At 52.0% G+C, this 13,761-nt stretch overlaps 2 protein-coding genes across 3 annotated transcripts in view; both read right to left on the bottom strand.

Annotated features, from left to right (window-relative positions):
* Window positions 1-837: 837 nt before the first annotated feature.
* On the bottom strand, window positions 838-12,388 carry SPATC1L (spermatogenesis and centriole associated 1 like). The gene is given in 9 exon segments (XM_037024005.2): window positions 838-859; window positions 972-1,320; window positions 1,323-1,368; window positions 1,714-1,770; window positions 1,772-1,829; window positions 1,831-1,864; window positions 8,014-8,343; window positions 11,988-12,063; window positions 12,065-12,388. Coding segments are annotated over 9 exon segments (1,089 nt in total). The 5' UTR covers window positions 12,182-12,388.
* The window catches only part of LSS (lanosterol synthase), a 33,355-nt gene continuing 27,817 nt past the window's right edge, over window positions 8,224-13,761 (bottom strand). The window contains exon 23 of one of the 2 annotated variants that reach the window (XR_012129085.1): window positions 8,224-8,343. The gene's annotated coding sequence lies outside the window, so the exon portion shown is untranslated. Of the gene's footprint in view, window positions 8,344-12,615; window positions 12,757-13,761 lie in introns of those variants that run through there. The other variant, XR_012129086.1, reaches the window with a different exon arrangement.

The raw sequence follows: 13,761 nt of genomic DNA, 5'->3' as shown, positions 1-13,761 counted from the left end.
GCAGCTGGAAGGAGCAGAGGCAGCTGTAAGCTGAACTGTGCCCCTCCAAAATCACCCACTGAAGCCCCCCCCAGGGCCCCACAGCATGGCAGTGCTTGGACACGGGTCTGTGGAGCAGTGATGACAGCAAAACGAGGCCACTAGGCTGGGTCTTGATCCCGTCAGACTGACGTTCTTCTACAGGGAGGCTGGGACTATGTAAGGACACAGAGAGGCAGCGTCTGCACCCCTAGGAGAGGTCTCGGGCGGGGAAGCCAGCCCTGCCCACACCTGGACCCCGACTCCCAGCCCCCAGGACTGAACCTCCCACCTGAGGCCTTTGTTACGGCTGCTAAGACAGGGTTCTAGGGTGCCGAGGAGTCCAGGACACACAGACTATGAGGACTGAGGGATCGTTTGCCCCACGTTGGGGTCGGCTCCCAAACCCCAACACCCGCAACAGCACACCCACAGCAGAGGCGTGACAGGGAGCCTCTGCTCAAATCTGAGCCCTAGAAAGTGCCAAGCAGGCCCAGGTCCTGCCTGCCAGGTCCGGAAGGCCACCCATCCTCTAGACCTCAAGAAAGCTCCAGCGGGATGTGGGGGTTCATTGAATCACCTTCTGACTCACTCAAGGCCACCCATACAGTCATCCCAACCTGTTCCTGGGTTAATGCTCTGCTGTCATTGTCTCGAAATTCCTAAGTTTTACAAGGGGCTGAGTTCCCACTCTGCACGGGGCCTGTAGATTCTGCAGGAATCCTGCCCACGTCTGAACCCTTGCCCCAGGCTCTGCATTTGGGGAACCCCAAACTGGGACAGGTCCTGCTGGCCCTTTCAAGGGAAAGTCCTGAGACCTCAGAGGGTGATGGGGAAGGTCCTGGGGATCGAAGAGTCTGGGGGCACTGCCTGAGCTGAAGCCCTTCCCATCCAGGCTCTGTCCAGGCTCCTGTCCACAAACACAGGGATGCCTCCTGTGGCGGAGCAGTGACCCAGTGCTCTCTGCGACCTCAAAGAGCCACAGCGAAAGGCAGACAAGTAAACATGATTTTAATAAAGTGCGGCAGTACCACAGCTGTGCGCAGTGGCAGGGGCGCCTGGGGACGCAGCAGGTCCAGAGAGGCACCTGCACCGGGTGCTGGCGGGCGCGCGGACCTTCCCCGCGGGCGGGATTCAGGCGCATGCGGCCCTGGGCTGGGAACAAAACGTTTATTGCAGGGGACACCGCCGCCGACCAGCTCGTGCAGCGCGGCCACAGCTGGAGGGTGCCGGAGGTGTTGATGAGGGGCTCGCCAAACACCGGGTGCACGTCACGGTTGTAGCCCCGCTTCTCCAGGTACACCGCAGCTGCTTCTCGTCCACGGAGCCGTCCAGGGATTTGATGGACGTCTGTGGGCGGGCAGGAAACTGAGGCCAGAGCCACACTCCCGCCAGCCTCCCCTCCCCTGCAGCCCTGGGGACACAGGGACAAGAGGCACAGGGCGCAGCATCCCTGGCGCAGGAGAGGTAGCTGGCGCCCACAGCGCGCCTCATGGTGCTCAGTGGCCCAGCCACTCCTAAGACTGCACAGGCCACATGCAGTGTGCGCGGAGAGGCTGGTCATTAGGACACAAGTGCCTTGGACGCCCCTCAGCCCACCCAGGCCTGCAGCATGACAGGGCTTTGAGGACACCTTCCCCGGAGCAGCAAGGGGGCTCCTGGGACAGGGAGGGCACCCCAGGCAGGGAGACACACCTGCCTGATCTTCTCAGGGATGTTGGAGATGGTGAGGCCATACAGCCGGGTTATCCCCCGGGAAGACGTAGGCCAGGATGTGCCAGTCCAGCTGGAAGGCGATCTCCCCAACGGAGCCCGTCCTTCTCGGCACTGGTGAAGCTCTGGATCTCTGGAGGGGGGCGCTCAGTGAGACAGCCAGGTCCTGGGGCTCAGCGGACCAGGCCCCCTGCCACCCTCCCGCCCTGCTGCCAGATTCGCCTGGGGGAAAGCACCAACCTGACCGTGACCACTGCGGCGTTGGGGTGAAGCCTCTGGGCCCCTGAGACCCTGGTGAGAATTGTGGTGTGGAGGCACCTTTCTCTGCACCCCCTACTGTGAATGTAAATACAAATTTAAAAGAAAACTGGACTTTCTGCTGCCAAAAGGGAAAGAGACCTGCTATCCTGTCCTGCCTTTTCATAGAGTCTCCTGGGAACCTGTGACCCAGGCCTTTTCTGTCCCTTCAGGGTGCATCAAATTTTTCCAGCCCAGGATTGTTTTTCTTGTCCACATGTCACCAGGGGAGTCTGCCCGGGCATCTGGTAACTACGTGGCCAGGTGGAGTCTGGGTGGGCTAGGCACGTCCCCTCACCCCTTCGCCTGCGGGCGGGGACCAGTTGAGGACACGTATGTATGTGTGTAACATGAGTAGCCAGCCCAGTCTGCCTGTCCAGGCAGCCTCTGTGCATCATGGGCTGGTTTAATGTTCATTTGATAGTTAAACTTTCCTGCATTTGTAGAGAGGGTTGCTGGGTTGGCAAAAGATTCTATTTGTACCTATTTCCCTGATGTTCCCAGGTACATCAACCTCCCTGCCCTCAAAAACCTGATTCCAGATGTGCCCTCTGCATGCAGTTCAGCGTGGCACTCCCTGTGGAACACCCTGCCAGTCACCATTGCCAGATGCAGCTGAAATTGGGAGATGGCTGAGGAGACCGCCTGCCTGCAGGGCAGGTGGAGACCCGCACCCAGATGCCCGCGCCCGCCCCTGCCTGGCCATGGGCTTCCTGCTACTCCCATCCTGCTCCTTGCCCCACAGGGCACCTTGCAGCCTGCCTGCGAAGCTCTCCCAGAACCCCCATGACTCAAACCCTCCAAGGCTTGTCTGCCTTGGTCCTGTTACCAGACACCTGTGCCCACCACTGCCTTGAGCCCCCAGCTCAGAACACCCTGCAATGAGTGGAGAGGGCACTGACTCCCGACCCTCACTGATGGTGCTCCACCTTAAGGAATCGCCCAGCCCAGCCCAGGGCAGCTTCCTGCCTGCTGCCCGCACATGTGAATGCTGGGCTCCGGGAACCCCTCTGCCTGTGACTTTGGGCAGCTGCTCGCCCTCCCCAGGGCCCCTCCTGTGGCCATCCACGCAAATGCTCCTCCTGGAAGGCCGCCTGGTCACTCATTCAGGGACACAACAGCCCCTACCCGCACATGATGTGGTCAGCACGCGCTCCCCAAGCCCCAAGGTCAGCAGCCTGCTCCTCCCCAGAGCTGCTGCTGACAGGCTGAGGGGTGGGCCTGGGCATGACCCAGGGCACCAGCTTCCACTCCCTCCGCCACACATGCGGGTTGTGGCCCTGGACCTCAGAGTGAAACCCGGCGGGCGGCCCTTGGTAATATTCAGCCCCAGGAGCTGTGTGAGGAGCCCTTCGAAGGCACCCCAAAGGCAGCCAGTGCCTGCACTGCCGAAGCCGGCTGTCTCCCCTCTCCAGGAGCGTTCTCCAGCGGTGCCCTCACGATGACCCTTCAAGGGGTCCTCCGACCCATTTACAGACAAAGGAATGGAGGCTTAGGGGCACACTGCTTCCCCAATACCTTTAAAATTTTCTTATTGAGGTATAACTCACGCTTTAAAATTCACTCCTTGAAAGCATGCAATTCAGCAGTTCTTATTCACAGTTGGACAACTGTTAGCCAGAAAAATAGACATGAGTGGGTGGAATGAGAGTAAAGCCAGTAAAGTGCCCTAAAAGGGACTCAAAGAGTTAACAGGTAGGAGCAGAGGGCCGGGAAGGACTCACAGAGTTAATGAGTTCATTAGTTGTAGTTTCAAAGGCTAGGAGTTACCTGGAATGTCCAGATACTCCCCAGATAAAGACAAGTATCTGAGTGCAGCCCATGTCTTCATTGCACCATTAGGTCAGGCCATTGTAAAACCCACTTAGCCTGTGAAAAAGGCCCAGCTTATTCTTTAACTTAACCTATATGCTATTTTTTCCTCTTCTTCCAGCACCATAATCAGCTAACTTTGTAACAGGGCCAGGAGACAGACCTCCAGAAGTGTAGATGAACCCATGTGGACCAAGGAATGCTGAGACCCAGACCAACACAGCCCCCTAAATGACCCTGTTCTTAAGATGAAATTTCAAAGGAATGACAAATCGCCTGTATACGTCATGCCTTCTGCTAACCCTTACCCAAAAAGCCCTATAAAATCCCTAGACCCCAAACCCTCAAGTGCGCCTCCTCTCTGAGGTTGCCCACACTCCCCTTTCTTCGAGTGTGTCACTCTCTCTGTTTTACTCTAGACAAGCAGTGAGAGGCCACTGAGGTCTCTGACTTGGGCTGGCAAGTTCCCGCCGCCTGGGAGACCAGACAGGACTGCAGCCCTAAGATCACGCTCTTTAGCAGCCTGCCCGAAATCTATCTTTGCCCTTGGGAAGCCCTCAGCGCGTAACATCACTCCACCCGGTGCTCTGCTGCTCCCCGGGGTTCCCGGGCTGGTGGGGCTTAGTTCCCGCGCTGTGCAGGTTCAATCGGGCACTGGACGCCAAGTGCCACTGGCTTTGGGAGTTGGCAGGGGTGCGCCCTGTGCTGAGTAGGAGTTTACTGATCTTCCCTGTCTTCCTCCTGTTTTTCCTTCCTCTGCTTTACTCAAATAAACCTGCCTTTGTCCACCCTGACTCTGGCCCATTGCTCCCTTAGAGTGGATTCAAATAAAACTTTAACTCCGCTTCACTGCTGTGTCTCTGCCTTTCAGCTCTTTTTTGAGGTGGGGACAAGAACCAGGAAAACAAACTCAGCCCCCACCAAAGTCAGATCCCCAACCATTTTCACCACCAAAAACCAAGACTCTGCATCCATTAGCAGCCGCTTGAAATTCTCTGCCCTGCTGCTGCCCTGGCATACACTGATCTATGTTAGGTGCCTAAGGATCTATGTATTCTGGACACTTTGTGTAAGCTTAATCACATAGTGTGTGGTCTTTTGTGTCTGGTTTCACTCAGGATAATGTTCTCAGGGTCCATCTGTGCATGTGCCAGAACTTCACCCCTATTTACAGCTGTGTAACCTCCCATTGTGTGGCTACTGCACATCGTGTTTATCTGCTCACCTTCTGACAGGACTTCAGGCCATCTCCACCTTTTAGCTATTATGAATGCTGCTGCTGTGAACATCCATATAAAAAGTTTTGTGTGTACAAATGTTTTCAGTTCTTTTGGACATATACCCGGGTATGTATTGCTGGGAAATATTGTAAATATTTGTCATCTTTGGGGAACTTCCAGTTTTCACAGTGGTGATGTATATGGGTTCCAGTTTCCCCACCTTCTCTTCGGCACTTGTCACTGTCCATCTTTTTTATTCTAGCCATTCTAGTGGGTGTGACGTGGTATCTGATTTGGATTTTGCTGATGACTGAAGATAAGATCTTTTTCTGTGCTTACTGGTCATTTATGTCTTCTCTGGGGAAAAGTCTATTCAAATTCTTTGCCATTTTTAGTTGGTTGTTTTCCGTTTTACCGTTGAGTTGTAGAACTTCTTATATATTTTGGATACTGTTCCCTTATCAGATGCATGATTTACAAATATTTTCTCTCATTCTATGGGTTGACTTTTCACTTTCTTGAAATGTGCTCCATTGAAACACAAAAGATTTCCTTTTATAAAGTACAGTGTATGCTTCTTCTCCTGTTGCTCATGCTTTTGTCTCACATCTAAGAATTTATTGCCAAATCCAAGGTCATAAGATTTGTCTCTGTTTTCTTCTGAGAGTTTCATGGTTTTAGCTCTTTCAGATCTTCTAAGTCTTTGATCCATTCTGAGTTAATTTACATATGTGGTATGAGGCCCAACTTGATTCCGCTGCATGTCCCAGGACCAGTTGTTGCAAAGACTACTTTCTCCCTGAATGTCTTGGTGCCTTGCTGCCCATGAAACCTGCAATTGTGTGGGTTTATTTTTAGACTCTCAGTTCCATCTCACCAATGTGTATGTCTGTCCTCATGACTACTACACTGCCTTAATTATTGTCACTTTATAGTACGTTTCAAAATTGGGAAGTGTGAGCCCTCCAATTTTGTTCTCCTTTATCAAGATTGTTTTGCATATTCTGGATCCCTGGCATATGCATTTTAGAATCAGCTGGTCAATTTCCACAAAGAAGCCAGCTGAAATTTTGAAAGGGACTGCATGGAAATTTGTAGGACATTTTGGGGAGTTCTGCCATATCAACATACAAAGTCTTCAAATCCACGAACACAAGATGCTTTTCCATACGGTCTGGCCTTCCCTCATCCATTCCCACGTTCCGCGGTTTCCAGCACGCTCCTTCCCTAGGGACCTTGCAAGGCTGCAGGCGCCACCCAGGAATTAAAACTGAGAACCAAACAGCACACAGTAACGTGCTCAGGCAGATGGCGGGCAGGATGCAAACTCCCTTCCACATTAAGACATTAGAGAGCAGTCAGTCTCTCTCCCTGCCCGCCTCTGTCTTTAAAGCACAAATTGGGTGACAGAAACAAGCTATGCCTGAGATGTCCTAGAAATCGTTTCTAGTCCAACTTGGGCCTTCCAAGATCCAGTCAAAAATCTATTCTTCAAAGAAAAAAATTCAGTAAAATTGATAAACCTCTAGCAGATCTAATAGGGAAAAAGAGCAAGAAGACAAACATTACCACTCTCAGAAATTACAGACAGCATCACCACAGTTCCTAAAGACATTAAAAGGATAATAACAGATTCTTAGGAACAGCTTTGCACTAATACATTTGACAACTTAGATGAAATGTACCAACTCCTTAAAAGACACAAAAGCTCACTTTTGTGTGTGAACTACCAAAGCTCACTCAACAAGAAACAGATCATTTAAATAGCCTCATACCAGCTGAGGAAACTGAATCTGTGTGTGGAGGGACGACATTACTTCAAAGAAAATTCAAGGCTAAGTTGGTTTCAGTGGGGAATTTTCTCAAACATCTAAGGAATAAACAATGCCGAGTCTATGCAAACGCTCCTAGATTGCAGATGGGACACTTTCTGTCTCATTCACAGAGGTCACTGACCTGATACCAGAACAGGAAAATGACATTGCAAGAAAACTATAGACCAGTATCTCTCACAGACAGCAAACCTGTTTAACAAAAATTCAGCAAATAAAATCTAATAGTCCAAAAAAGGATGTACCATCATGACCAACTGGGGTTTCTCTCAGGAATTCAAGTTTGGTTTACAATTCAAAAATCAGTCAATGCATTTTGTTGCCCTTGTCTACCTTGGATTAATACTTAGTCTATAGGCACACACCTGATCATCTACATTTGCCCTCTTACAGCACTAAACTATGTTTTCTACCTTTATCTTGCATCTACCTACCACTTCCGCATTTTATTTTTAAAAAAATAATAACAATAATAATAAGAAGAAGAAATGTGGGATTCACATATAAATCAAGTATAAAAATCAAACGAATAATCATATTTGACCTGATTGTTTATAGTTCATGATGTGTGATCAAAACCGAAAGTTTCTGTGATGACTGCCCTTGCACTGTTCACCATGTGAGAACTTATTCACTATGTAAGAACTTGTTCACCATGTAAAAACTTGTTTGTTATGCTTCAGAAGATTGGAGACTGTTGAGAATTAGGCTTGCGGTTGATTAATGATTGTGCATTGAGTCCCCTATACAGAATTTTATTGTTGTTAGCAACCATATGATCAATAAATATGAGAGATGCCCTCTCAAAAAAAAAAAATCAGTCAGTGTAATTTGCCATGTCAAAAGAAACAGAATACAAATGAAAGCAGACTGGGCATTAAAGGAAACTCCCTCAACCTGATGATGGACATTGGTAAAACCCTAATGATACTCTTGGAAGTCAATTGTAGGAAGATAAGCAACTTTTTTTTTAATGGGCAAGACTTGAACCGGCACAGCCCCAGATCATGGACTCCCTCTGCTGGGAGAACAAGGCACTGTGCCCGCCACCCCTAGTGCCCCTCCCCGCTGCAGACCACCACCCCCCGTGCCAGCCCGCACCTGCCCCTTGCCGTTCCTACCATTCAGGTAGTAGCTGCTCCTGGTCCTGTCCCCAGTGCGCAGGCTGCTCTCCGAGAAGCACACCTCCTTGGGTCGGACCATCTCCCTGGGCTCCAGCAGGGTCTTGTCCATCAGCGAGTCCTGCCAGGGGCTCAGCTATGGGAAGAGCCTCCTGTCGGGGCTGCGGGGCACATGCAGCTCAGGGTTGCTGAGGAAAACCTTGAAGGGCACCTGGGAGGCTTCATCCTCCCTGGAGAGGGGTGCGTGCGAGCACAGCAGGTCCTCTGGGGAGGATGGCAGCAGCTGGGAGGACGCCTCAGGGATGCTGGCGAGCCCTGCAAAGTCCGGAACTGGGAAAGGAAAGGAAGAAGTCAGGTCCATGATCCTGCCGCCTCCCGAGAAGGCGGAGAGCACTAGACCGATGGCCAGCCGCTGCAGGGCACCCCCACCAAGGCCACCGGCCCTGCGCATGGGCTCGGTGGGCGTGTGCCTCCACACACGGCAGGTGGGCTTTCACACACTCTGTAGATCTTACATAGAGACATACACACATTTTTTTCTGTGACATACCTTTCTGCCACAGCATTATCTTTTTTGACATTTACCCACATTGATAAATCTCAGTGACTTTTTTATCCATCGTGCTGTTAGCAGGCATGGGGCTATTGCCAGGTTGCCTTGAAAAAGTGGAGCTGTGACCAGCATGCCTGAATGTGCCCCTTGCTCAGTGGCACCCTCTGCAGTCCACACCGAGGCTCAGGTGTGTGCCTGTTTAAGTGTCCTTGCTTTCCACAGCCCTGGTCCCCCAGGGCTTCTTGTCCTTGGGATGCACAGTGGTGCCAATGGTGTCACCTAATTGCCAGTGACCCCGACGTCTTCCCGTGTGTCCACTGCCCTCTGCAGTTTCCTTTCCTCACCTGTTCTCTCTGCTGCAGCCGTCTTTCACCATCACTCGCAGCAGGTCCTCACGTATTCTGCATGTTAATTCCTTGTTCATGAAATGCATTGCAAACTGCTTGCATTTTAAACTTTTTTATGGTGACTCTTGTCATGCAAAATTTTACAAATTTTATCAAATTTCACTTATCAATCTTTTGGATTTATATAATCTTTTTAATGAATTTGTTCTTCTAGCAATAAAGCAAATATATATTTGAGAAATAGTGTTGTGCTATATTGAAAAATTGTATTCTAAACTGTGCCTCCTTAGGAACCAACCAACCTCCCCAGCAATGTCTTCCAGAAAAAAAACGTGCAAAAGAAACAGTGTCATCAGTACACGTCCTGCTTCTGTCTGCCTGGCAGCCAACGGCTAGTCCTAGAAGTCCCGCCCTGGGCCTCACAGCCTCAAGCCAGCTGTCCGTTCGGCCCAGAATCTCTCAACAGAGCACCCTCTGAGGGCTCACCAAGCAGAGGCATCCCCTCTCCAGGTTCCTCCTGTGCTAGGGACATAGGCACACAGAGGCAGAGGTGTCCCAGTGGGGGATGGGGCCGGATCACCCACCTGGGGGCCCAGGAGCAGAGCGACACCTGTCACCAGGTGTAAAGGGATCTACATGGTCAGGAGGCATGGGCTTTGTTCTGCTTCTATTCAGTGAATCGTAATTCTCTTCATTTACTCCCAAATCTACACCCAGTTGTGTTAAACATTAAAAAGAGTTGTTTTGATCCTCAGTTGAGTACGTATATTTCCAGGCTGCATTATAATAAAACCACAAATGAATAAACAAGAGTCAAGAGAAAATTCCCATTTCCTCATAATTAAAGCATTCATTTAAGTAATGATTAGATCAAGGAAGAAGCGAAAACAGGAAAAAGTGATAATTGAGAAATAATGAAAATTAGAACAAGGATCTTTGGACATCAGTACATTTAAGACTGTATTTAGAATGAAAATTTTAACTTTAATGTTTTCATTACATTTCAAAAATTACTGAAATACTGAACATTCAAATCAAAATACGGGGAGGAACACTTAAGAAAAGCAAACGTTAGTAAATAATGAAAATGACAGAAAAAAATAAACTAGAAACAATTGTATGGGAAATCTAGTAAGATTGCAAACTGCAGAAAGGTGCTTCTGAGAAATAGAAAACAAAAGAATAAACCGGGACTCGGAACGAACATAAGAATGGACAGGAAGATAGAAGATAAAAGTTTGATTCACAAAAGACTATCATACACAATGCTTATTTCCCAGAAAGTTCAGTGAAAGGACAGGTCCTCTGGGAAATTATTTTTAAATGACTCAAAAAGCCAAAAATCTAAGGGGAACAATAAGCCCAGAAGGCAGTCGTAGCAGCTCTGAAGCCGTCCTGCTCCCGAGGGCGGCAGCTCTTCATGGGTGACGCTTTCCCACTCCCCATAAAGGGTTTCTGTGTCACACAGAGGCTGGAACTCTGGGGTAATTAAAGGGTGCTGAATTAAGGTTACAAGTTTGTCACAACTCTGGTATCAATTTTCTGCAAAGGTAACCCCCAGAAAGAAAATGGCAGCCCAGACCCACGTGGGCACAGAGGTCAGGGTCCTCAGGGCAGTCCCCCAAATGCAGACAGCGTGAGGCAGGACCACGAGCCTGGGGGAGCAGCGTGACAGCTACCCACCACCACCGCTGCCCCCAGGCAGGCCATGGGTGCACCGAGGGCACCCCCAGTGATGCCAAAACAAGGTCAGAAAGATTGAACAGAAGGAGCTGTTTCTCAATTTTATTTGTTCTTTAAAAAGGAGTAGAAGGGCTCTCTGCAGATCCCACCCAGCTCTGCCATGGCCATCTGTAAATCGCGCACCACAGACTCAGCAGGCAGAACACACTGAGAAACTTGAGTGGACTGCAGCTGTCATGCAGCTATGCACAGGATGGATACTACAAAACGGCAGCTTTCCAACATGCACCAGCACCGATGATTGGAGATGCAGTGGAGAAGCAGATCTCATCATCATGGCAGCAAAATAATGAAGCAGTCGGGGAATAAACCGAGCAGCAAATGTGAGAGGTCTGCAAGTGAGACCTGGCAAAGGAGCGCCCGGGCCCGTGCGGCCACCATGGCTGAGACAGCCTCTGTAGGGCAGAAGAGGGACAGGTACGAGCACCGCAGGACACGCGGGAAGGCGAGGAGGCGGGGTGGTCAGCAGTGCCCAGCCCACCCTATCGCCTGGCGCTGCACCCGGAACGAGGAGCAGTGAGCACTCAGGTAGGGATGGCTCGGGCTCGGCGCTGCATCCCAGCCCTCTCCAGGACCAGAGCAGCCCGGAGGACGTGCAGCAGCGCCAGCCGGGAAGGAACCGAGGTGGCTGACTGCCGCTCCCTCTGGGCCACTTCAAAGTGCTGAGAGCAGCCTGAGAAACAGTCCCACAGTGACAGGCAGTTTGACAGGCGCTTCACAGGACCCGCTGGGCTGTCCCAGCCTGGTGGGATGGCGTGGGTGGCCACCATCTCCAGGGGACGCCAAGCTTCTGTGGCCGCAGGGTTCCCAGGCGGAGCTCCATTCACTGACCACCCCTGAACCACTCAAAGACCACGACCACACCCAACAACTGTGCCCTGAATCAGACTTTCTTCACGAAAATGTTTAAAACAGAATGAACTACATTGGCAGAAAGTGACCAAAGCCTGCTTCTTTTGTAGAAAGCCATAACTTTGGAGTGGATCCTACATAGTGGGCAGGATCACGGCTCCACACCCACTTCCCCCAGGGGCCTCCTGCCCTGGGCTTGGCCACCAGCTGGCTTGGTGGACGGCATGGGAGGTTCAGCAGAGGCCCAAAGCAAGCGTGGTTGGCACATGTATGGCCACTGGGAGCCGAACATGTTGGGCACAGCCTGTGGCCCCGGAGGAGGAGGTCTGCAGTCCCGCCTGACTACCCGCTGGCCTCTGAGGGTACGTGGTCCCCTTCCATGGCCACCGCTGAGCCCCCATCCCCAGGTGTGGGCTGGTGCAGGCCTTCCCCGAGGACATGGCTTGGGCCATACGGCAGCCAGCCGGCGCGGGGCTCACCTGTGCTCCCGGGGGAGCGGTCCTCCAGGTGGGCAGGCGCCCTAGGAAGGAGGTGGCTGTGGTCCTGGCAGGTCTCCCTGACTGAGCAGGCACTTCAGCATCTGGTTCTCCTTCATGAGGCACACCTGCTTCTTCAGGTCGGCATTCTCGCTCACGAGCCGGCTCATCAGCTCGCTGCCCTCCACCATGGCCATGCTCAGGGCTCATGCCTGGGCCTCTGGCCCCATGGGGGTGGAAGTCCAAGCCACACACATGGGGGGCAGCCCAGGCCCCGAGTTCCAGCTGCCTGCCTTCTGCAGCCTTGTGAGGTCACCCTTAAAGAGACAGCCCCAGCTGCATGCTGGGGCCTCCCACCCACCACGGCACGTGGCCAGCTCCACGACAGGTGAGCACCAGGGAACAGATAGGGCCATGAGAAGAGGGCAAGGTGCCCAGACCCCTTTGGAGGGTGGCCTGGCAGAGGGACCAGCATGCTTTAAGGCCTGGACAGGATGTTCAGACATCCTAGGAACAGGCAGAATGCGGGGCCCCAGGGATATTGGGCCAATCGCCCTGTGTGGAGTCTGCAGGCTCTGGTGGGGTCTCTGCCCTCTACCCAATGTGTGCAGACCCCACCCTTGTGAGCCGTCAGCTCTCTGGGCGCTCAAGCATGGCCCAGAGGGCTTCCTGTCCCTGGGGCAGCAGAGTTCGAAGCAGGCCAGGTGGACCCTAGAAGCTGGCAGGTGTCCAGTGTACACACGCTTATGAGCATGTGCCCACGCATCACGGCCTAGAGGAAGGAAGGGCAGAGAGAGCAGAGAATGGGGAGCCCCTTCGGTGGGCTCTGAAGGGGCTGGCAGTTGAAGGCGGCCTGCAGCCCACATCCCCTCATGAGAAGTGTCCAGGCGACCAGCAGCATCCCCGTGCAGACATGAGCACTGGGTGTCTGGGACACCGGCCATTACTAGACCTAAGGGAAGACCCCTGGCCAGGGAACAAGGGCTGTGTGGACCAATCACGCACACGCACGGGTGGTTCATGGAGTCTCGCCAGCCTCCATGAGTTGCTTTCTGTGGACATGGAGCCTGAAGTTGCAGTTTCCCCTTTCAGGTTTCCAAGCTGTGGTTGCAGTCTTCAGCTTGCATTGCTCCCCATGAGAAATCAGCTGCCCCCGTATATTTGTTCCCCTGCATGGCCTGTTTTTGCTTGTCACTGGTTTTGTCAACTTGACTTCATGTGCCTCAGAGTAGCTGTTGGCCATGTCTGTAGCTGTCGTGTGGGCTCAAACATCTCACGGCTGGAAAAATTTTGGCCATTACTTATTTTTCTGCCTCCCTCCCGCTTTTCAGACTGATAATACATTTGTTAGACTACTCGATACTGGTCAACAGGCCACTTAAGTTCTGGGGGAGGTTTATTTTGAGAGAACGAGCTACATTTTCTGGCCACCCAGAGGCTGTTTCAGCACTCGCCTTGTCCTGGGTGGTCCAAGGGCAGGCCCTGCTGCTCCACCACAAGAGCCAAGGTGGGGCATCAGGGGACCTAGGGCCTCAGGTTGTCTCATACCTGTAAGGCCTGGCTGTGGAGCAAGTGTCTGGAGCTGCCTAAACCGTTCAAACTAGCTGAGCACTTACGTCAAGCAGGGGTCTCAGATACCCCTGGAGCACCGCTGTCTACTGAGGAAGTCTGGAAACAGTGGTTGTCATGTAGACACCAGTGGCTGCAGTATTCTCACAAAAGAGAACTAGTATCTGAAGTTATCCTCCCAACAGGCAGGTGAGGTGGCACCAGAAAT

The sequence above is a fragment of the Manis javanica genome, chromosome 3 (genome assembly GCF_040802235.1).
Source record: "Manis javanica isolate MJ-LG chromosome 3, MJ_LKY, whole genome shotgun sequence".
Taxonomy (NCBI): Eukaryota; Metazoa; Chordata; class Mammalia; order Pholidota; family Manidae; genus Manis; species Manis javanica.
The sequence above is the reverse complement of the archived record's forward strand: the minus strand, read 5'-3'. Positions and strand labels throughout refer to the sequence as shown.